The 26,023-nt window shown below is 32.8% G+C and overlaps 1 protein-coding gene across 7 annotated transcripts in view; it reads left to right on the top strand.

Moving 5' to 3' along the window:
• The window catches only part of LOC134726436 (plexin-A1-like), a 201,346-nt gene that overhangs the window by 67,104 nt on the left and 108,219 nt on the right, over positions 1–26,023 (top strand). For all 7 annotated transcript variants that reach the window (XM_063590864.1, XM_063590856.1, XM_063590885.1 and 4 more), the window contains one exon: positions 6,835–6,931. In XM_063590864.1, coding sequence (XP_063446934.1) covers positions 6,835–6,931 — 97 coding nt within the window. The remainder of the gene's footprint in view (positions 1–6,834; positions 6,932–26,023) is intronic.

Below are 26,023 nucleotides of genomic sequence, written 5' to 3'. Positions count from 1 at the left end.
AAACACATTTGCAAAGTTTTAAATTTATATTCCTTCTAATAACGGAGAAAATCAAGTATTTGTAACTTTTTTGGTTGAAATTCTCGAGTGGGTCGTGACGTATTAGCCCAATTTGTTGAATTCTGGGAAAAAATAAAAGCTGTTTAACTCTTATAGCTTATCCACAATATACGTTATTAAAAGCGCACAGCTAACGAATGGTCGCAGTTATTAACCACAATATAAGAATGAACAAAAAAGAATATGCATATACCATTTTGTATTGATTGAATTGAACTCCTATAAAATTATCTCTAGTAAATGTTTTCGAATACATTTCATTTATTATTGTTGATATTTTTTCATAAAATATTTATTGAGCATATTTCCGTTCTATTTACCGTTATTGTTTTCATAATCATTTTAATGCAACTAATGTGTGAGCAAAGTGTATATATTATTTTGTAAAGGTCGCTGTATATTTCTCGGCTTGAGGTCAATTCGTTTACCTTGTAGCTATTTAGCCGCAGGTGTGAGTTCAAGCGTACACAGGTATGAATGTTGTTATTTGGAAAGGATAAACAGAAAGGATTAGAAAGCCTGAGTATACACTAAGATTTAATAAAGATGAGAATAAAGATACAATAATTAAATTATGTAAATATTAAAAAAGAAAATAGAATTCAGATTCGTAATTCCGAAAGTGTATAAAAATGAAATGAAACATTTTTTTATTACTTTCTTAGCGGCAATTGGCGTAAAGAGATTCAAATATGAAGTAAAAAATAGTAGTTTAAATCTTTAATAACAACTACATGCAATATTACCCAATTTGATAAGGATATACCATTGCACATCTGTTTGACTGGAATTTCTTAACATGTATTCAAATCTGACTGTGTTTAAATGCTCGTAAAACTATCGCAATTTTAAAGTTTTTAATTGAAAAAAAATACAACATACAACATGCATGATTTTTTTTTAGTTTCTTTTTAACATTTCATTCTTAAATATTTAAATTCATTGAACAATAATTTACACGAACTTTTTGTGAAAAGAATACCAATTATCTAAGCTAACCCATTATATTTTGGGGGGGATTTTTGTACATTTTAAAAAAAAATTTCTATGATAATATTTGTGAATGTTGAACATGATAGCCGTCATTAATCCAAATAAGTAATACAGTACTTGTAATTAAACTTATATTTTAGTCATACATAACTGATATTGACGAATTTAGAATAGTTCGTCCATACATCTTTGTTCTTGAAACAATCATTATAAGTATACATGTAAGTTTCCTTACGTATAAGCGCCATTGAGGATGAGCTCCAGAGAAAGCAGACTAGTAGCGTTTCGTAAGTTTGTTTGTTGGGAAAGGAGAGGAAATACAACCACTTGTACAGATAAACGACAGAATTACCATACAAGCATTTATAGTCAACACAACGTGAACCAGAAAGAATTTCCATCATTGGACGGGAAATATGAAGGCTTCCAAGAATGAATGTTTAAAAAAAAGACAGAACCAATTTAATGTCATATTTCCCTATTTTTTTTAACATAACTTAGTCTTTTATCTGACAAAAATACCCCTATTTAGCGGACAAGCAATTTATTCTTTTTTCTGGTATTGAATACCAAGAAAAAAAATAAATAATCCCGAAATTAATTTGGAACTTTGATACTCAATAGTTTCCCACCAAATATTCACATCCCTTGGGAATAATTAGTGCTCGTCCAGTGGCATATATAACAATTGTGATGACGAATTCCCTCCTTTGTTCGAGAACAATCTTATTGAAATATAAATCTGTGATTTTACTATGTCCACAACTTCGATGAACCAAAGCAAGTTAAACATCGACCTGTATTTAATTCAAATTGGTTCTCTTAATTCTTCTTCTTCGATCGTCTTCTGCTTTTGGTATACAATAGTTTATCGACATTCGATGATTACATACTGCTGGCACACGTGGACTAGTCTATTTACAAAACTTTTACCATATTTATTCAAAATATATGTTGTTTTCTTATGTTCAATGTATACATGTATATATTTTAAATTGCGCTATAGTTCCGTAACTTTCTACCACGTCGTATAAACGAATCGTCGACAAGTGCGTACATTTTTTTAAAATCAATATTTCTGGTATGTTCCAATCTGTCCTTCACTATTGACAACGAGTATATTTTCCATTTTCCAAAATTCTCCCTTGGAAAAAATATTTAAATAGATTTTAATTTCATCAAATCTTATTATTGGGGTATTATTTATATTTTTATGAATTATATTCTTTACACCAGAAATGTTATTTATAAACAAGCGTACGAGGTTAGTAATGACACGTAAGACAGAGTTGTATATTATACACCTGATAGTTCAAAATGGAAAGTTATAAGTTATTGGCCGTGTACAGTCATCATACACTGGTCAATACCTGCAGAAGTGAAACGATGCATGAACTTGCAAGCCGGACAGGAAATCGCTTGAATACCTGGACGTGTCATCTCATACCCCTCACAATACCTTTGGAAGTAATACCTTTAGGCATGCTGGTGATCAGATGAGGGAAGATCAGAATTTATTTGAAAAAGGTTTATTACTTTAAAGAATTATGAACAAATTAGATTTTCGAAAACAATTTTCACAGAACACTTATTTATGATTTCAACTTTGACTTTTTACCTAATTCCAATATTAACAGTTTAAAAACAACAGACCATGGTAATTTAAAAAAAAAAAGAATATTTTCCGTATCAAGTTAGTTTGTCGGATAAAAAACAACCGTAGGATTGACAAGATATCGACACGCAATTACGACTACATAGGTTACTGTAGTTTTGTTTCTTTGTGGTTTATAGACATATCGTTGTCAGTTATCGGGGAAAGAAGACAAAATGGCTGATCGCAGAGATTGATACTCTAAATTTAAAATCGATGGTGATCACTTATCTAGCGGAATAAAACTTTAATATCTATGAATTTGAGCATTCAGGTGATACCATTTGGCGTAAGTGGTTATTTCTTTCAATTTGTATTAAAGCAGCATTGATATTTCCAAATAAGCTTGATGTCACAGAATGGGGAAATCATTTATTTTTCTGGATATCTAGTCATATATTCATGGGAAGCTACGATTTATTTGAAATTGTTTCCACCAACGTGGTACCAACTTGAAAACAAACATTTTTCATGGAAAGATGTCCAATTGAAGCGTGTTTTAAGCTTGATGTTTTCTTCTCCAAGTGGTTCAACTGTTCGCACGAAATCCACGAAAATTGGTATCCAACGAATAATAATGAATCCACAGTATTTATATAAAAAAATGAACAAAAACAAATGTGTGACAGATAAACAAACGAAAACAACTGAATTACAGGATCCTGCCTTTAACAGGCACATACATACATACATACATAATGTGGCGGGATTAAACATGTTAGTTGGGACAGTGGTATAATAGAACACCATAAGAACGAACTATAAAATTCAGTTGAAAAGGGCTTCACTCTTCAGATGGACAAAAATACAAGTGGACGTGGCTGAGTACTTGTACATCCCAACAACAAAAAGACACAAGGAACAGATCTACGAGTACTCGCAGTTAATTGACAACTTGTTTAAAGTCACTAACAGCTATTACAAAAATCATGCATCTAACATGCACTAAATGGGTTCATAATTTAGTGCCATAGTTATTCACCGGCTCCATCAACAGTCGTTTTTCAGGACTGACACATAAAGCTTCACTCATACATGCATCATTATGAATATTTCTATTACGCCTTCACATGTTAATCTGGGATAGAGCAGAAATAGACCATTTGTGTTTTGTTTGGCATTGCATGTGATATTGCCCCATACCGATGTACTTTTACTCAAAGAAAAGAATCAAGATCGCGGAAAAACAATTGTTCGTGAGAAGTTCCAGACTTGTATCAGTCAGGGGTGTTACTTAAACACGTTATTTTTTTAAATTACTTATGAAAGTAATTTTTTATTATAAAAATAATAAATAACTTAATAGAGTTATTTTAATTTAGACTAAATGTAGTTTCCATGATTTTCAACAACATTTTATATCATAAAATAAAGAATATATCAGATTTGAGAGTAGTATATAGAGATAAAGGGTTACTTTGAAAATAATGACAAAAATATAACTTGAATAAGTTATTTTAAACATTTTTGAAAAAAATAGCAATTACACTTATCTAAGGCACATATGTAATTGATGGAGGTTACAAATTATAAATAACTGCAGGTCTTAATTAATTCACAAGTATCTATTTATTTATATCCATCAGTCTTAACTTCAAGATTTTGGAGGAAAATGATAATTTAATAATCCCAAGAGACCAATCTTTGACCGAGAAGCGAGAAGCGTCTGTATGAAAGATAAGTGTGTCGGAAAGTTAATTAGTGTTTCTGAAGAATTAGTTTTTATATATCAAGGGAAAAATAACCAAATAACTGTGAAAATTATTCAAAACTAGTAAAATCTGTATTCTTGGACACCTATAAAAATAATATTCAGAAAAATAACTTATATAAGTTATATTTAAATTAGCATCGTTTTCAACGTTACTTGTATAGGTAATTTTAAATGTTACTTGTTTAAGTAATGCCCCTGACTGTGTATATTCTAGCACACGATGTCAAATACATGGGGTTATTAAAATTTTTCATTTTTCATTTCCCAAACAAACAAAAAATATGAAAACATCATTTGTTACCCTGGTAAAATAATAAAAACACAATAAGTCCTGTGCTAAATAAACCTCAACAGTTCGGTGCCAAAAAACACACCATTTTAGGGAAACCCGATTAGTCTGATTAGTCCGCTGCCAACCAATTTTGAAAAAGCTTTAATATACTTTATTTTAAGTGTTCGAATGCACGCAGTGGTTCTAATATGTAATCTGTATGAAATAAAGGGGCACAAAAAGTCCACATTCTAATATATTGTGTATTTGAACGGACAACACACCATTAGTAGCTGTGTTCGGCCTGTTGTCCTGTTCAGTGTGGAGCTTTTTGAAAAAGCAAAGAGTAGTACCGAAGCAAAATGAAAATTTTTTGCAAAGTTAGATCATCGGTACCTTCCGTGATCATACAAACATAAACCCTAATGACTTCTTTTTGTCTATTTGGCTCATTTTGTGTCACACTGTCTGAAAACAAAACGCGATAAGTCCGTTGCCGAACATGATTAGTGCGGAAACGCCGACTAAAACCTGATAAGTCCGTTACCATTCTACACTGTGATACATGTTCCCTATAATATGATCCTTTTAATTTAAATGCCAATTAAGATTTTTTATCCAAATTTCCTGGTCCACTGAACTTAGAAAATGATAGTGCAAGTGGGGCATTTGTGTACTATGGACACATTCTTGTGAATTATTTGGTTTACAGACAACTGCTGTGAAAAATTAGTCAGAGAAGGTAAAAAATATAAAAATAAAATAGCAGTCTTAAATAATTATTATATTTTTTTACATATATAATTATTTGAATTGGAGGAAGTTAAACAAAAAATGCTTTAATTACTGTGGGAAATTTAATAGAAAAAAATAGTTTTAATTTAGCTCTTGATGTTCTTTGCATTTGAATATGCATGTTTGACCCAGAATCAGGTCAGCAGTTCAGTAAACCAACGGGTTCTGACGACTTACAGAAAAGAGCAACGATTTACAGAAAAGAACTGAAAAGGACCAAAAGGAACCGAAAAGGACTGAAAAGAACCAAAAAGGACATCGATTTTTGTTTATCTAAGGGGAATAGCAAACTGCAATTTTTTGGTTATAAAAGTGGAATAGCAAATTGCAAATCATTCAAGTCTATAAATGAAAAGATATTTTCTGCCAAAGTTTCTTATGTATGTTTTGAAACTTAAGGTTTATGACCCCTTCTGTAGCCCTGTTAGTTACAAATTTTTCAAACTGAAATGGTATCCAAACAGCAAAGATGGTATATAATAGAGTTGGAGTTGGCCCTATTAATACATATACCAAGGGGAAACTTCCTGCAATGCATGAATATTTTTTGTTTCATTGCATTTCATAGTATTGGGATTTGGGGGATTTTTTGGCAAATAAAACCAAGATTTTTGAGACTTTTAATACAGAGACTTTTATTTAGTTTTTTTTAGGAATTGTTAACAAAATCTAAATTTCGTGGCCTGAGTGAAAATAACACAACTCTCTATCCAAGTCACAATTTATATAAGTAAACCATTACTAGTAGGTCAAATAATGACATTCAACACGGAGCTTTGGATCAAATCGAACAGCAAGCTATAAAGGGCCCAAAAAATTACTAGTTTAAAACCATTCAAATGGGAAAACCAACGGTCTAATCCATATAAAAAGTGAGCATCAAGAAACGCTTATGAACCACATCAACAAAAGACAACTACTGAACATCAGATTCCTGACTTAGGTCAAATGCAAACAATTGCTGCGGGTTTAAATGTTTCAATGGTATCAAACGTTCACCCTTATCTGAAACAATAATAAGTGTAACATCATTACACTGACAACATTGAAAGACACACCATAAAATTTTAATTGAAATTGTTAAACTCAATCAAAAGACATAGTAAATTTGATTACGAAATAAATATATGTATGTTCTTTTAGGTTCCTTTCGGTTCTTTTTGGTCCTTTTAGGTCCTTTTCATTTCTTTTTTGTAAATCATCCCTGTTTTCTGTAAATCATTAGCCCGAAACCAACTTATAAAAAATAAAAGGCCTTAAAACATTAAAATTTAATTTTCCAAACCATGTGCTCTTTGTTTTAGGAAAATATATTCTATCAGAAAAATGATATTTTTTTTATTACAGAAGATTTTAAACTGACTGCAAGCTTAGTTAATAGGGCTGGGACTGTAGACATTGCATCAACAACTGTGAAGTTATATAAGTGTTCATCGCTAAGAAGGTAAAGTATGCTGACCTGTTATTGTTTTTATGTTTGTCCTTCAGTTTTATGGATACTTTTCTTATTGGCATTCATACAACTCCTTATTTTTTATTACTGATAGTATTTCAATTTCCAGAATGACATTATTATAGACATATTAATACATATATTAGTGTACTGTCAATTTTAGGACTTATTATTATACCTCACACAATAAAGTTGAGGAGGGTATGGTGTTTTTGACTCGTCCGTCTGTCAGTCAGTCCGTCAGTCCTGTACTTGTCAGTGCAACTTCTCTGAAACCACACAACAGAATTTCATGAAACCTTTTTAGATAATAAGGACATATACTTTTTAAATGTGGATACCGACACGAAATTATGATTAATTTAGTAACTCACCTGGCTTGAAGGGCTAAGTGAGCTTTTCTCATCACTTGGCGTTAGTCGTCCGTCGTCATCATAGTTAACTTTTTACATTTTGAACTTCTTCTAGAGAACCACTGAATGGAATGAAACCACACATGGCATGAATGTTCCTTATGAGGTGCTGACCAAGTGTTATTACTTTGTAGCTGATCCAACATCAAAGATGGCCGCCAGCAGGGGGACTTAGTTTAACATAGGACCCTATGGGAAATGCATACAAATGTCTCCATTATTGAACCACTGAATGGAATGAAACCAAACATAGCATGAATGTTCTAATGAGATGCTGACCAAGTGTTGTTACTTTGTTGTCATTGCAATATCCAAGATGGCCGCCAGTGGGGGGACTTAGTTTAACATAGGACCCTATGGGAAATGCATACAAAAGTCTTCCCCTAAAGAACCACTGAATTGAACGAAATCAATCATAGCATGAATGTTCCTTTCCTTATGAGGTGCTGGCCAAGTTTTGTTACTTTTAGCCAAATTTTATATTTCTTTATATGATTTCAAAAACCCAAGTAGAATCAGGTGAGCAATACAGGCTCTTGAGAGCCTCTAGTTTTTCTAGGAGTTGGGCCCCCGTTGAACTTATTTGCTCCAATATACTACTGCAACAGTTAGTCATCGCAACTCCTCTGAAACCACTCAACAGAATTTCATGAAATTTTGTAGATAATAAGAACAAACTCAGTATGTAGATGTGCATATCAACAGAAAATTATGATTCATAATTTTTTCTAGGAGTTGTGCCCCTTTGAACTTATTTGCCTCAATATACCTCTGCAACAATTTGTCATCACAACTCTTCTGAAACCACACAACATACTTTACTTTAATAAGAAAAACTATGTATATGTGCTTAGCAAAAGGAAATTATGATTTAATATTTTTTTCGTAGAGTTATTTTATTTGTATGTGAGTGCGCTCACTAAGGTTCTTAAATTAAATTGAAAAATTAATCTTTAAAGGCATTGAAAATTTATTATATTATACATATCACAGATTTAAGCTTAATGTCTCTAAAGTTCATTTTTAACCAGATTTTTGTGATAAAAATGTTGGTTATTGATTTGGGGATGTATGCGGCCTTAAGTAGATTTTTGTGACAAAAATTTTGGTTATTGATTTGGGGATGTTTGGCAGGCAGTCTTGTGGGCAGGTGGTCAGGCGGTTGTCAGCCAAATGTTGTCTGTGCATTTACTCATGAGCTGTTCAACCAAAGCTTTCAGAGTTTTAATATGTTGTTACTGACAACAAAATGGAGGTCAAGTTCAATAATGATGATTTTGACTTTTACTGTTCTGGAGTTAGGGTTCTTAAAAAATGGCATTTTCAGTCGTGCCCGTGCATTAACTCATGAGCTGGTCAACTAAAGCTTTTAGAATTTAAATATGTTGTTACTGACAACAAAACAGTGGTCAAGTTCAATAATGACGATTTTGACTTTTACGGTTCTTGAAAGATTGAAAAATGGTAATTCCAGTCTTGTGTGGTATTTACTTAAATGAACTGTTCAATCAAAGCTTTACAAATTTTAATATGATATGTTACTAAAGACAAAATGGAGATCAAGTTCAATTTGACAATTTTGACTTTTACGGTTTAATTATGGTTCTTGAAAGATTGAAAAATTGTGTTTCCAGTTGTGTCCATGAATTTAATCATGAACCTTTCAACCAAAGCTTTTCAAATTTTAATATGTTGTTACTGATGACAAAATGGAGGTCAAGTTTGATATTGATTATTTGCACTTTAACTGTGCGGCAGTTTAATGGTTCTTGTGATATTGAAAAATGCCAGGACACAAATAAATATTAATAAATCCAGTTTGCTGTCGCTCTGACAGCCTTTTGTTTCATGAAGACTTTTTAGATAATATGGTATAATTTCAGAGAGATTTATAGATTTAAACACAAGTTATTGTCTGAAAACTAAAAAAATGCTAATTTGGGCTCCTTTTTTGGCGCCTCACATATTAACCCCCCCCCCCCCCCCCTGGAGCAATAACCCCGATACTCAATTCCAGCCTTTCCTTTGTAGTAAGAAACCCTTGTAGTATAATTTCAGAGAGATCTTTATACTTAAACACAAGTTATTGTCTGTAAACTAGAAAAATGCTTCTTTTTTGCCCTTTTTGGGCCCCTTATTTCTAAATGCTCAGTGATATTAACCCCAAACTGACACCAAGCCTTTCTTAAGTTATATGGAACCTTGTGGTTAAATGTCAGAGAGATCCATACAGTTAAACATAAATTATTGTCCCGAAACTTCATAAATGCTTTTTTTTGGCCCTGTTGTGGCCATTAATTCCTAGACTGTTTGCCCAATAACCCTTAAATTATATCCCAACCTTCTACTTAATGGTATGAACATTGTGGTACAATTTCAGAGTAATTGAAATACTTATACACAACTTCTTGTCCTGAAACTAGATAAATGCTTGTGTTGGGCCCCTAATTCCTTAACCGATTGGACCATAACACTCAAAATCAATCCCAACCTTCCTTATGTGATAATAAACATTGTTTTAAAATTTGACTGATTTCTAATTACTCAAATATTCAATTACAGTCTAAATTCAGACCTGTATCAGGCATGAATATTGTGTACATTTTTGTCCCAACTGTCAGGATTGGACCTATGTCGTCATATCCAGCTGCTCTTGGCGAAGCAATTTATTTTTAGGAGTTACACCCATTTGAAATTATTTGCTTCAATATACTACTGCAGCAGTTTGTCATCCCAACTCCTCTGAAAACACACACCAGAGTTTCATGAAACCTTTTTAGATTTATAATATGTAGATGTGCAAATTGACCGGAAATTGTGATTCAATTTTTTTTCTCACAGTTATTTTATTTCTCCAGTGACAATGTGGGGACATGGGATATGTGAGCACGCTCACTAAGGTTCTTTAGTTTTTCCAGTTTGTTGTTCCAGGGTTAGAGGTATAGGGGCGGATTTAGGCGGGGGCGTGGCGGGCGTGCGCCCCCCCCTAAAATTTGCAAAGCATGGGTTGACTTCAACATATTAAAGTATCAGAAGAGACCATTCAATCTTTTTTAACATTCAAATTATATAAAACAGTCAGTTTAACAGAATCAACATGATTACTAATCAACTGACCAACGCTTTATTAAAGTTCAATAAATAATTTCAAAGGAAAGTGTCAAACGCGGAGCTGCGTTTGATGACAAATCGATAATCGGTTTTTAGCAGTTAAAGTAAAAAAAAATGTTACATAGAATTTTCGGTTTTTATAATCAATTTTATTGATAATCGAAGTTCCAAAACATACCTTACTCACTTAAATTTCACAATTTCATCATGACACGGTCAAGAAAACAGTCAGCATGTGAAATTCTTCTATTGAAAGATATATATAGAAATACTGTTTCAAGCGAAAGGTTAGTTTTATTAATTTGTATCTCTTTGTCTATATGTATTTCTCATTGCAACCTAAATATTCAGCCGAATGCTGTACCGTATTATCGTATGCTTGGGATATCAAGAAAATAAATATAACTGCGTAAATGCATCTCATTCTGATTTTAGTTGTTTGTGGCGAACACAGTAAAGTGTCGCACGACCTCCGAAAAACAAAAAAGTATTTTAAAAAGCAGATAGTATGAAAGGACAATTAAAAATCGCTGGTAGATATCATTTTTAGTTTGAAAAATATATTGGTCAGGTGAGCAATTGTGATATCGTCACACTTTGCGTCCGTCTGTCCGCCCGTCTATCTCAGTGTAGATTGTTGTCAGGTGTGGATTAAGGTGGTTTCAGCTTGAAACTTTAATTCCTCGCTAATTTTAACACACAATAGTTCGAGATATCTACATTTCACCCATTTAGAAGAATATTTCAATAATTTTAGCTAAAAAAAACTCCAAAAAATTTTCGCCTCGATCCGCTCGGCGAAAATAAAACTTGCGCCCCCCTAACTGAAAATCCTGGATCCGCCCCTGTAATATGACCACATAGTACGTCACATCGGATTGCATACATCCAAAAAAAATATTCCTTTGAATTTGACAGTTGTAGGAAATTAATCCTACATTTTATTGCAGTAAAAAATTGAAGAGTTATAAACATATATTATCTTGGGTTATTCAAAGCATCATTATTTTTTTATTTAGTGTTTCTATAGAATATTTTGGAAACTTGAGGTTACATGGTTACTAAAACTTGTATGAGGAAAAAAAAAAGGTTGCTAATTTGAATGGTTGACTTCCAGTGACGTTTTTTGTCTTATATGCAATGAAATGTTAAGTGATTTTTTTTTCTATAGTATTGGACAGGATAATACTTTACTCTTGCCAAGTATTTCTTTATTTGAAACAGATAAATTCTGCACATTTTAACAAAGACTAATATGGGAAAATCAATGGTACATGTCAATTTCTCAAGGGTAACTCCATACTAAAATTGACAACAAAAGAATGATTTTTCATTTCCTATTGTAAATTTTGTTTTATGACGGCGAATCATTCTTCCTTTGGCTCCAACATACGGTGTTTATATATCCCAAATCATTTGTTATGCCTGTGTGTCTCAGTGATGTCATAGATTTTAAAGAATGTAATCGATGCATCACTGTAAATTATTAAATCAGGGATTTCTTTACCATAAATTATTTAAAACTTTTACTAGATTCTTTCATCAATACAAAGATTTGATTAGTAAATTCATCTGTACTTGTAGAAACTTATTAAAAAGTATTTCACATTCTAAATTTTACAGTAATATTGTACTTAAAGCGAGGAAATCACTATGTGATCTGTGTAAACTTATTCAACCTTTCAACAAACTTACTAGTAAAGGTTATCTTACCAATGTTGTAATTAGATCTTTGAATATAGTTTAGTTTGGCAAAATATTGATTTTGTTATCAGCAAATTAAAACACCTTAATTTGTACTCTTTTTAAAACAGGATAAATAAATACCCACTCACTTTCATATTCTTCTGCGTGTCAATACTTTTATTTTTGCATTGATTAAGTCATGTTTAATCTTTGACTGTCCATGACTTTGAAATTCTAAATCCCTGCAGGGATGTGTTTTAGTCAATTTTATTCTATGATTGATGATATTTCATTTATTAATTATATTTGGCTTTTAACTAGCTTTCAGTAACTGCAAGTACTATCAATTCATACTTAAGGCGAAGTGTACATAATTGCACGCCCCTAGCAGAATACGGGATTAATAACATTCGACGTTAGTAACGCAAGTTATCTCCCTTACTCCAAGAAAGGACACATGAAAGGGAAACTACTACTTGCGGTCTATCATGAATCCAACAAGCACGCTTGTGCTGTCTTAAAACCGAATCATGAGAAATTATCTGATTTACTCTAGTTCGAAATCAAAGCATTCTATTGTCATGATTGTTTCGTGCAGTCTGACTTTAATACCAGTTGATTTTTTTTGTTTTAGAAGAGTGGGACATGGAACGCATTTCGTGTAAAAACTTATGATATCAACAGATTGTAAAAACGCCTCACAACAGAATTATAAATAAATAAGCCTGTGACAATTCTACTTCTATAGATATCAAATTAATTAAAATGAAACCTGAATTGGGGTCGCTGAATTGACCCAACAATATCGTTTTAAAAGCCGTGGTTTTGAACGAAAACACGCAATACTCAACATAAAGTTTAAGGATACAAACGATTAATGAATGACATGTGAAATTAATTATTAGATTAAAAAAATGTTGACATGTTCGTATTTTGTGCAAATTAAAATATTAGGACATATTTATATATCCATATAGAAAATTAGACGATACCAACAGAATATAATTTGATCACTGGTGCAAAACTTACAAGTCGAACAAACAAAGACGTAAATTAACAAATTAGGCCCCAAAAAATTTTCAGTAAACTAAAAAGTGATCACTCTAAATATTTATCTTAGAATAAGTAAAAAGTATGTCATTCAACTCCCAGTTTTCAACTTTTTCTACATGTGCAGAAAATAAACAGGTGTCTTCTATTCCGTCTGCAATTTATGGAAAAACTAAATCTAAATTTAGAACCAAATTGAAATTGAAAGTACACATACACATGATTCATTTAAGATAAAAGTATAACTCGTCATTTCTTCTTTATCAAATTCAAATGTGCAACATTTCAAATTTGAGAATGTAATTTTGAAGTAACGTTTTATTCTCAAGTCTCAATTCAAGATTATGAATGAGTAGAATATATCATTAACGAAAAGAGGCCAGGAAAGTTTTGTGACGCTTGTAACTGCAATTTAGTGTTTATTGGAATAAGCCTGAGGTGAAATAAGTTCCGACTTTAATACATTTCGATAGTATTTAAAAGATTTTATTTTAATTTAACCGAAGTCTACTGCAAGGGATGCTTAAACGACCTCAATGATTATCCAGGGAGATCTCGCACTCGATCAGCTCTATGCTATCACCTAGTTCATGATAATACAAGAATTGAGAAGCCTGTGGTGTACTATCAGGGGTGGATCCGGCCATTTAAAAAAAGGGGGTCCCAACCTAGGACAAAAAGGGGGGGCCAATTATATGTCCCAAATCAAATGCATTGAACGGCCTAAAAAAGGGGGTTCCAACACCCAGACCCCCCTCCCCCCTACTGGATCCGCCAATGACTAAGAATTTGGAGTTTCATATCATTTACATTCAACGTTTTTTATTTGATATTACTTTTTTTATTATCAACGTTGACCCCACCCCCCTAAAAAAAGTATCCGATAAAAACCGTTGAATGTAATCATTTTAAACTCCAAAGTCTTGTATTATTGGACTAATGGTTTACTGGTTGTTATTCACTTTGGTTCAAGTCTGTCACTTCACAATATGGTATTTGTCTTTTGGAACTATTTTTTTTTCATGTATAAGGCCGTTGATTTTTTCGTTTGAAATGTTTTGCATTTTTCCTATCGGAGTATTTTGTGGCCTACACATTATGTTTTTGTTGCTTTAATTGTTGAGAACAGTTTGGTTGTTTATAGTTATTGCTTACATCGACTTCATTTAACCAGTGGCGGGTAGTTGACTCATTGGATGTCATACCACATCTCCTTATTGTGTTATAAAATATAAATAGGAAAGCTATGCATTTGCATTATGCAGAGGCTATATTCGTACGGCACTACGCTAGGTAAACCCGTGTAGCAATAAAGTATGGATAATCTCCGTGCATTACTCTGAGTACATTCTTATAACATTTTATTAGGTAATTTTTTTCATCAATCATGATAATTTTCATAAGGTCACATTCTTGTATCATTAATTTTACACCAGTTAATTTAAAGCATTACTCTATATTCATCGCTATTTAAAGAATTTCCCTATACAAATTTAATTGCATAACACTGGGTATGTTCCAGTCGGTATTGCACTAGGTACGTCAAAAGGATCATATAAGGTGTAAGGTTTTCATTTTGAATATACATGTATGAAATATCTGCAACGGGTAGTTAAATCAAATACTCTGATCTTTTCTATTTTGTTAAAATGTATACATAAGCGAGTACTTCTTTTTAATCTCATTGCGGTCTAAAATATTCTGAAGATTAAATGATATCAACACATTTTAAATTTCAAGCGTCTGAAGCGCTTTTCTGGATTAACCTAGATAAGGAACACTAAATGCAGAACATTTTAAAGCCACGGATGTATAAGAACTAAAATAGTTGAAGAGCCATAGTATGCATTATGCTTATTGTTTAAATCCGTGTTACCCCAAGGGTGACTGGGGAAACGAAATATGTGCCTGGTCTTCTTCCGACCGGCAGTAAAACACTTGCCGAAGAGGAGCGTTCGTTTGGCTGTGTAGGATGTATTAAGCTTGCAGCCACGTCCAGTCAAAATGTCCAATGCCTCATGTGAAGAGAGTGCAACCCTCTATACTCGTTAAAAACCATAGCAACAACTATAATTTGAGGGTTGCGTAGGTCGACTGTTGCACGGTAAAATTTCTGTCCCTATCCAATATACCCTCATTTTCTAGTGGCACTCCAAATTTCCCAGACCATCATCTCGGATGGCCTCTGTTATGAACAAAACTTCATATTATATTTATTGTTAACTTGCTCTCGTCCTGAACATGCATGAACTATTTGCCACTGGATGTTAAGCAACCAACAATCAATCAATTAATTTAAATCTTAAAATGTGTATTTTTAACAAATAATGCATTGAACAAACACATATTTTCTTATGTTACTGAAACATTACATCATTCGTTGTCATTTAGTTAAAAAGAAGGGAAAGTGTTCGAGACGGGAAATTTTGTAAAATAAAATATGTTTTGGCAGAGATGTGTCTTGAGCATGTGTGTAAACATGAATAATGGAATAGGTTTATAATGTAGACTTTATTGTGTGCAAATCCTCAGATTAACAACATGCAGAAATGACGAACATAAAAATATGCAGAAAATAGGTCTACTTTTTTTAAATACAAACATGCAGAAGTAAGATTGAAAACGAGGTGTATACCCGATCTTAATATTAAAACAGATCAATTCATTCTGACAACACTGTGTTAACAGGGATAAATTCAAACTTGAGATTTGATTCAGAAAAGAATTAAAAAATCTATGCAAGCATTACAAAAGGTTCGGAAATCACTCTTATATAGAAAAGATGAAATTAAAGTCTACAGTAAATTTCTTTCATTTGTGGTAAATTTATTTACAAGCTTGCATTTTCTTTTGCGACAGAAATATTCTTTAAAATTAGTTAGTTTATTTCCTTATCAATTTATAACCTTAGATCATTTATAATATATATAGGAAGATGGGTAATACACACGCACGATATTGCTACGACATTGCACAGTATGATATAGTTTGAAGTAGAGATTAGGCGACGTTACTGTAGACAATGACGTCGCCGTATTATTTTAATGTTGCGTCCAAAAAAAACAAACTTCAACAAGGAGTAACATAAAAACTAGCAGGGTAGCTAAGGACTTTCTTTGCACCGATGGATTCGTCTTTCATTTTTGAATCATATATCAATTTTAATTAAAAATCCATTGTCCAACAAAATAGAAAATCTTGATAATGTAAAAATAGCTGCTAATTTTGATGAGTTTCCCTATATATCCTTTGTAATTTTGGTGTATCATGTAGTTAATTTCAACGGCTCGTATCTAAAAAACGAAAACGGTTGCCCCCCTTTTTTTTTATTTCATTTTCTGGTGTAATTTTACAAGCAGAATTCATATGTGAAATTTAAAAAAAATCCATTGTGTAGTTTAATTACGTTCACTTCGCCTTAAAAGTAAACTAAATATTACAAGTATGTTATACACATTCATTGATCTACAATCTGTCCATACCTGTATCTTGGCATTGCACAAGGTCATGTTTTTTTCTGACTGTTTATGACATCTTAACATTAAATCCGTTGGGTGTTGGATGTGAACCGATTGATAATTTAGTCTTCGATGCATGATTTTTTTTATTAGTAAGTTTAAACATATTTATTTATTGTGGATTGGGAAACAAATTTTACAACTTAAATTAATCCCTATCCAAATTGCAGTTGCGAGTGCTGCCTTGTAACGGCATTAGTCTTGCTCTTTTTTTTTTCCATATCTACAAGGTGATATGGCTGTCTCTTAACATAGGTCAGCCATTTATCGTCCCTTTCCGACTAACTATCATCATTAAAGACCATACGTGCAAATGGTGTCAAGGGAGAGCTGAAAATTCAGTCCCTGAAATTTTCACCCCAAATGGGAATTGAACCATGAACCTTTGTGATCGTAGTCCGATGCACTAACCACTACACCATGGCTCTCAGTTTTTAACCAGATTTTTGTGTTATTGATTTGGGGATGAACGGCAGTCAGGCAGTCGGGTGGACGGCAACCAAATGTTGTCTGTGCATTTACTCATGAACCGTTCAACCAAAACTTTAAAAATTTTAATATGTTGTTACTGACAACAAAATGAAGGTCAAGTTCATTAATGACGATTTTGACTTTTACCGTTCAGGAGTTATGGTTCTTGAAAGATTGAAAAATGACGTTTCCAGTCATGTCTGTGCATTTACTCCTTAACTGTTCAACCAAAGCTTCCCAAATTTGAATATGTTGTTACTGATGACAAAATGGAGGTCAAGCTTAATAATGACGATTTTGACTTTTACTGTTCAGGAGTTATGGTTCTTGGAAGATTGAAAAATGGTGTTTTCAGTGGTGTCCATGCATGTTCTTATAAACTGTTCCACAAAAGCTTTTCAAATTAAAATATGTTGTTACTGATGACTAAATGGAGGTCAAGTTTAATAATGACAATTTTGACTTTTACTGTTCAGGAGTTATGGTTCTTGAAAGATTGAAAAATGGTGTTTCCAGTCGTGTCTGTGCATTTACTCATGAACCGTTCAACCAAAACTTTAAAAATTTTAATATGTTGTTACTGACAACAAAATGAAGGTCAAGTTCATTAATGACGATTTTGACTTTTACCGTTCAGGAGTAATGGTTCTTGAAAGATTGAAAAATGACGTTTCCAGTCATGTCTGTGCATTTACTCCTTAACTGTTCAACCAAAGCTTCCCAAATTTGAATATGATGTTACTGATGACAAAATGGAGGTCAAGCTCAATAATGACGATTTTGACTTTTACTGTTCAGGAGTTATGGTTCTTGGAAGATTGAAAAATGGTGTTTTCAGTGGTGTCCATGCATGTTCTTATAAACTGTTCCACAAAAGCTTTTCAAATTAAAATATGTTGTTACTGATGACTAAATGGAGGTCAAGTTTAATAATGACAATTTTGACTTTTACTGTTCAGGAGTTATGGTTCTTGAAAGATTGAAAAATGGTGTTTCCAGTCGTGTCTGAGCATTTACTCATGAACTGTTTTACCAAAGCTTTTCAAATTTTGATATGTTTTTACTGATGACAAAATGGAGGTCAAGTTCATTAATGACGATTTTGACTTTTACCGTTCAGGAGTTATGGTTCTTGAAAGATTGAAAAATGACGTTTCCAGTCATGTCTGTGCATTTACTCCTTAACTGTTCAACCAAAGCTTCCCAAATTTGAATATGTTGTTACTGATGACAAAATGGAGGTCAAGCTCAATAATGACGATTTTGACTTTTACTGTTCAGGAGTTATGGTTCTTGAAAGATTGAAAAATGGTGTTTCCAGTGGTGTCCATGCATGTTCTTATAAACTGTTCCACAAAAGATTTTCAAATTAAAATATGTTGTTACTGATGACTAAATGGAGGTCAAGTTTAATAATGACAATTTTGACTTTAATAGTTCAGGAGTTATGGTTGTTGAAAGATTGAAAAATGGTGTTTCCAGTCGTGTCTGAGCATTTACTCATGAACTGTTTTACCAAAGCTTTTCAAATTTTGATATGTTTTTACTGATGACAAAATGGAGGTCAAGTTCAATAATGACGTTTTTGACTATTACCATCAGGAGTAATGGTTGTCGAAAGATTGAAAAATGGTGTTTCCAGTCATATCCGTGCATTTACTTGTGAACTGTTCCAACAAAGCTTTTCAAATTTAAATATGCTGTTAATGTTGACAAAAAAAGTACAATATTATGTTGATTTGGATTTTAACCCTTCAGGAGTTATGGTTCTTGAAAGATTGAAAAATGGCGTTTCCAATCATGTTGTTGCATTTACTCATTTACCATTCAGCCTAAGCTTTTCAAATTTTAATATGTATGTACTGATGGCAAAATGGAGGTCAAATTTGATATTAACGATTTTCACTTTCACCTTTCATCAGTAATGAGGATATCACTCGTCTTGGGATGGATGCACGAAACTGTGCTGTTCTTGATAGTGCATGTAGTAGCTCTGTTTGTGGACAATAATGAATGAAGAGTTATGTTGACTTTTTAAGTGAAAAAGATAAAGCAAAGATTTTTAAGGTGGATAGCAATAAGGTATTTACATTTGGAGGTGGAACACGGTTAAAATCCATTGGAGAGTATAGTCTGCCAGCAGTTATTGCATGTAATGATGTCAGAATAAGAACTGATGTTGTATATTCGGACATAACGCTTTTATTGTCTTGAACAGCTATGAAAAAGGCAGGTGTGAAAATGGACCTGGAAAATGATACTGCAGAGATATTTGGTCAACATATATCATTGAATTTTAGTTCATCATGCCACTACTGCATTCCAATAGATAAAGTTGCAGATGTATGTGCTGTGAGACTTGAAGAGTTAGACTCTAAAAAGAGATATGCAACCTTACTGAAGTTGCACAGACAATTTGCACACCCACCAATGAAGTGTTTAATTGCACTTTTGAAAGATTCTGGGGTATGGAAAGAGGAATATGAGCAAGAAATGTTGACTATAGAGGAACAATGTGAAATTTGTAAGCGATATGCAAAAACGCCATCAAACGACCAGTAGTGTCCCTACCTATGGCATCTCAATTTAATGAAAAAGTGGCAATGGACCTAAAACAGTGGAATGAACGGTGGATTTTGCACATGATCGACATGCGGTCACGGTACACTGTATCTGTTTTTATTGAAAGACAACAGGTGTTCATTGAGAAAATGATGACTAATTGGATCAAAAAATTTGGTGTTATGGAACTATATTAACAGATAATGGTGGTGAATTCAGCTCAGATGAAATGAGAGAAGTTGCATTAATACTAAATGTTAAAGTTTATACCACAGCTGGTGAAAGTCCTTTCCAAAATAGACTATGTGAAAGAGTCCATGCAATTACTGATACTACAATGTATGCTTATGAAACTAGAAGCAGATTATAGACAGGTGATTTATCAGAGCCTGCTTTGTTGGGCAAATATGGCAAGAAATGCTTTACAGATGTGGAATGGTTTCAGTAGTCATCAACTTGTTTTTGGACTTAATCCTAACCTTCCAAACATTTTGAGACACTTTTCCCGCTTAAGAAGGAAGAACTTCAAGTGAAGAATTTGCAAAACATTTGAATATTCTACATGATTCTCGAAAAGCTTACATTCAATCAGAATTAGATGAACACATTAGATGAGCACTACATGGCAAAATGAGAGCATCAGAGCAGATATACCCAACTGTGGCCAAGCTTCGCGAAGGGTCGTGCAACATAATCAGACAAACAAACTTTATTAGATTAACTCTCTAAGGAACAATCGTTTTCATTGGTCAATTCAAACCTTCGACCTCACACCTGCAAAAACAGAACACATGTACTTTAACGTTGAATGGACTGATTAATATTCACGTAGCTGGTCAAGGTCGTCTAAAGCTTCTATCTTCGTATTCGCATACATGATTCTAATCTCAATTCTAGCTTTATAAATGTGCAGTGCATGTGAAATTCATTTGTTTTATAATTTTCTGCAATTAATTGGTAGTAAAGTTTAAACTTTAAAATCTTATCAGTTAAAATATTAAATTTAAATATCTCCTCTTAATCAAGGGACGACATCAAAAGTTTGATGTAGGATAAAAAAAAACTCAATTCACATTTTTTTTTCATTGACACACCCAAGTTGCTTATCCTGCCTCGTCTTTTACTCAATGGACTCGATGAATTAACGTTGTACTTGAAAATGAAACTGTATACTTTACTACAAACACTTTTCATATTATTTGCCAAGTTTTAGGTATTCTTCATAGAATAGTGATTTTTTTTCTGATTCCATTAACTTGAAGCAAAAAAATTAAATCCCGAAATTGTAAGTAAATTCATAACATGTAACACGCTTTGTTAAGAAAAAATGGAGAGGGCCAATCATGGCACAGCGGATAATTAAATGAAGTTTATACAAACGATATAATTCATGAGGTTTTATACTGTTCCCGGTTGAAAAACGAACGTAAAATATATATTGTAGATATTAAACCGTTGGTTTTCCCGTTTGAATGGTTTTACACTAGTAATTTTGGGGCCCTTTTTGCTTGTTGTTCAGTGTGAGCCAAGGCTCCGCATTGAAGGCCGTACATTGACCTATAATGGTTTAATTTTATAAATTGTTATTTGGATGTAGAGTTGTCTTATTGGCACTCACACCACATCCTCCTAATCTATGTAAATAGAAACAAACAATGTCTGTATTCATTAAATCATTTAAATGTATTTATAAAAAAGGTGAGTTTCATCTTGTACATACATTTAGTCATCCTTAATTTCTTGATATTTTTTTTATCAGTTTATCATACACGTTTCGTTTTGTATTTTATTTTAAATACGAATACATACTACATATACTTTAGCGGATTGTTCAACAATGTTATGCAACTCTATTCTTACAGTATAAATTTAAAAAATAAATATTCACCCATTCATAATCGAAAACAGTACATTTAATATATGTAAAAAAAGAAGATGTGGTATGATTGCCAATGAGACAACTCTCCACAAGAGACCACAATGACAACTATTATAGGTCACCGTACGGCCTTCAATAATGAGCAAAGCCCATAGTCAGCTATAAAAGGCCCCGAAATAACAATGTAAAATAATTCAAACGGGAGTTGTTCCTTATAAACTACGACATTTCTCACAAGTATTAATATTTATTTAGTTCCAAACATGCGAAAGAAATAATCTTCACTGAATTCATTCAGGTGCACAAATGATACGATTAGAGTTATTTTGTTTCTATCTTTGGGGGACAACTTCCTCCTTTTATGGTAGCTACTGTGTGTGTTTTTATCATGAAAATAATAAAAGAGGAATGTCAGTGCAACCCATCATTAATTATTGTAAAGCGGGATCAGTATTATGAAATACTTTATAAGTGACTACGACATTGTAAGGATAATAACCTATCGTAGGTATGAAAGAAATTAAAAGTAGTTCATTTATTCATCCGTATAAAAGCGGCACATGTATTTTATTTTATCCTTATATTTCTCATCATGCCGGGTACAAGATAATTGAGTTGCTGCATGCATAAAGAACTTAGTATATCAGTAGACTATTTCGACCCCACTATTTGAAGTTAACAAAACATTTATTTAAATCTTTTGGCCAAAGGGTTTGTAAACTATACAAATCATTGTTTTTACGTTCGTATTAACATATAGTAAATTCCATTGTCGGTCACCTGTGTCAATTCACGTGCAAACTGACTACATTGCTGTTGTATTTAAATCTTTCGGCCAATGAAATGAGACGTTACAAGTTGTTTGTTTATGATACACCAGAATGTAATTAATGAACTATCAAATGCTAAACTTCACTGCATATCACTGTATTGGATGATGGTGACAGCGTTTTTTATAAGCCAGAGAGAAAAGATCACTGGCTAGGATTGGGAAAAGTAGTTTTCCAGGATGAAAAAGTAATTTTTGTTTGACATGGAGGAGTATTTGTGAGGTTGTCATCAAACAGATTTACTAAAACTAAAGATATTAATTTTCAAGAACAAAATGACAATATTGAAACATTATGAAACAGAAAACCAGTTATTGGCCGCCATGGCTAAAAATAGAACATAGGGCTTAAATCTCTGAAACCAAAGCATTTAGAGCAAATATGACATGTGGTAAAATTGGTTATCAGGTCAAGATCTATCTGCCCTGAAATTTTCAGATGAATCGGAGAACCCTTTATTGGGTTGCTGCCACTAAATTGGTAATTTTAAGGAAATTTTGCCGTTTTTGTCGAGCCTGCAACTTTTGTTGCAGAAAGCTTGACATAGGGATAGTGATCCGCTGGCTGCTACGGCTACAGCGGCGCGGTGGCAGTGTTAGCTCACTTCTTAAAAGGTTTACATTTTAGACGGTGAAAAACCTGGATGCTTCATACTTTTTATATAGATGCCTCATGTTATGAAGTTTCCGTCAGTCACATGTCTAATGTCCTTGACCTCATTTTCATGGTTCAGTGAACACTTGAAAAAAAAGTTCAGAATTTTTGTAATGTTGAATTTTCTCTTGTTATAAGTAATAGGATAGCTATATTTAGTATGTGCGTACCTTGCAAGGTCCTCATGCCCGTCAGACAGTTTTCACTTGAACCCAACCTCATTTTATGGATCAGTGAACAAGGTTCAGTTTTGGTGGTCAAGTCCATATCTGAGATACTATAAGCAATAGGGCTAGTATATTTGGTGTATGGAAGGACTGTAAGGTGTACATGTCCAACTGGCAGGTTTCACCTGACCTTGACCTTATTTTCATGGTTCAGTGGTTATAGTTAAGTTTTTGTGTTTTGGTCTGTTTTTCTCATACTTTATGCAATAGGTCTACTATATTTGTTGTATGGAATGATTGTAAGGTGGACATTTCTAGCGGGTAGATGTCATCTGACCTTGACCTCATTTTCATGGTTCAGTGGTCAAAGTTAATTTTTTAAGTTTTGGTCTTTTTATCTAATATTATATGGCAAAGGTCAACTATATTTGTCCTCATGTCAACCGTTTTATTTTAAACATTAACAAACATCTCAGATTCTTAAGATTGTCTTGCTTTAAATGGTAAAAACAAACAAAAAGATTGAATTTAAACAACTGTCCTTGAATGTTCTTCTCATAATCTTCATGTTTCAATATTTCCCATGACTTATATGCGTTTTTAACAACATGGAAAATCAAAATTAAGTAGTATTTATATTTAGTGTTTTTATAAATTTAGAAACACTTCAGAGGGAATTCCCCAGTGTTGATAACATGCAAGAGTTCTCTGACTTCTGATCGATAAATCTATTTCTGTCATATAAGAACTGAAGTGGAGTTTTCTTATTTGTCACCATTATGAAACTGATATTTGATATTGTACTTCCATAAAGAAATTGAAGTCGTTTAATTATCATTTAATATATGTCCTTGCTACAATTCACAAGTCTAGAGTTTGTTTATGTAATTATGTGCATGCATATAGTTTTCTTGACACTTCAAGGGGTATCAGATTGAGTGTTTGGTCTCGATTGATTAATGTGAAAATTAAGGTCCTTTATATTTCTGGCTGCTATTGAGGGTTATTGTTGTTGCATAATTTTAAATCATGCATCATTTAAATTAAAATAAATGTAGTCCACAACATAAAAGTGTAACTGGAACAACACGGGGGTTTCAGCCAAAATGGAGTCTTCCATATTATCGCTTCCAGTTGTCTCCCTTATACTTTCTTCAAATTCTGAATCAAAATATGCTACTTTGAGAAAAATTTACTTGTTCTGTCAATTGACGTCGTATTATATTAACAGCGATTACAATTTAAACAGAGAAATGTGTACAGAAAGGAGTCATGCCCACTTACCCAAAGGAAATTAGATTCATTTTAAACAGATAGAAATCTGGTTCCTCCTAGAATTCATGTAGGAAAATAGGTGATAAGGTATTAAGTGAAATATCAGTGACTGTTGTGGAAAGTAAACTTGGATTTGATAGTTCAAAAATAAACGAAATAAGTACATTGTTCAAACACTTGTATCAAGGATTGGCTATTTTTTAAAGTTGAATAACTATTCAGATTATGTAAATTACATTTTTTACCTAGCATTTTACATGTGCAGTTGAATTATTTTTGAAAATAATACTAATACATGTATCAATGAAAACAATTGCAATCATATCCCTCAGAGCAATCATGCTCTTTGATTTAATGACAAGTAGCTTGATGTTTTTTTTGCAGAGTTGTGGTCCTTGACCTAAAATTAAAGTTTGTGATTTCAATTTTGGGATTCTTTAAATGCTGAATCTTACCATGTTTTTAGGGCTGAGTTATCAAATTGGTCCACCTTGAAATTGAATTCTTAGGCTATTTTGATATGCTGATTCTAACCATGCACTTAAGATTTTTGATATTGGACACTAAATAGGTAAATGTTCAATTTCAAATTTTTCAGTTCCCCATTCATTTTGTGCACCTATGCTATGTCAAATATTCAATCACAATCCAAATTCTTTGCTGTTTAAAGCATAATGTTGTGTCCATACGTGTCCCAACTGTTCAGGGTTCAACCTCTTCAATTGTATTAAGCTGCATCCAGCAGAGCATTTTATTTTGTCAGGTGTTAAAATAACTATATTTAGTATATATATTAGATCTTTGCAACGTCTAGCATTACATGTCATGTCCATCAGGCTGTGCTCATCTGACCTCAATCTCATTTGAAGTTTACATTGTGAACTCTGTATCTCAGATACTGTAAGCAAAGGATACATTTGGTATATGTTTGTAAGGTGTACATTTCGGACTGGGAGATTTCATCTAACCTTGACCTCATTTTCATGGTTCATTATTCATGTTTAGTTTTCAGGATTATAACTGTTCCTGAAATACCATATTCAACAGGTCATCTGAATTTGGTGTTTAGAATTATTGCATGGTATACATGTTATCTGGCAGGTTTCATCTTAGCTTGACTTCATTCAATGGCTCGTTGTTTAATTTTTATGACCCACCTAGGGGCATTCTGTTTTTCAGTCTGTGCGTCTGTTTTTCTCTCAGTCCATCCATTGATCTGTCCCACTTCAACTAATGGTTAAAGTTTTTGGTCAAGGTAGTTTATGATGAAGTTTAATCAACTTTAAACTTAGTACACATGTTCCCTCTGATATGATCTTTCTAATTTTAATGTCAAATTAGAGTTTTGACTGCAATTTCCCAGTCCACTGAAAATAAAAAATGATAGTGAAAGTAGGGCATCCATGTACTATGGACACATTTTTGTTTTTTATTGAATCTGTTTCTCAGATACTATAATTAAGAAAT

This window comes from Mytilus trossulus, chromosome 1 (genome assembly GCF_036588685.1).
Source record: "Mytilus trossulus isolate FHL-02 chromosome 1, PNRI_Mtr1.1.1.hap1, whole genome shotgun sequence".
NCBI lineage: Eukaryota > Metazoa > Mollusca > Bivalvia > Mytilida > Mytilidae > Mytilus > Mytilus trossulus.
The sequence above is the reverse complement of the archived record's forward strand: the minus strand, read 5'-3'. Positions and strand labels throughout refer to the sequence as shown.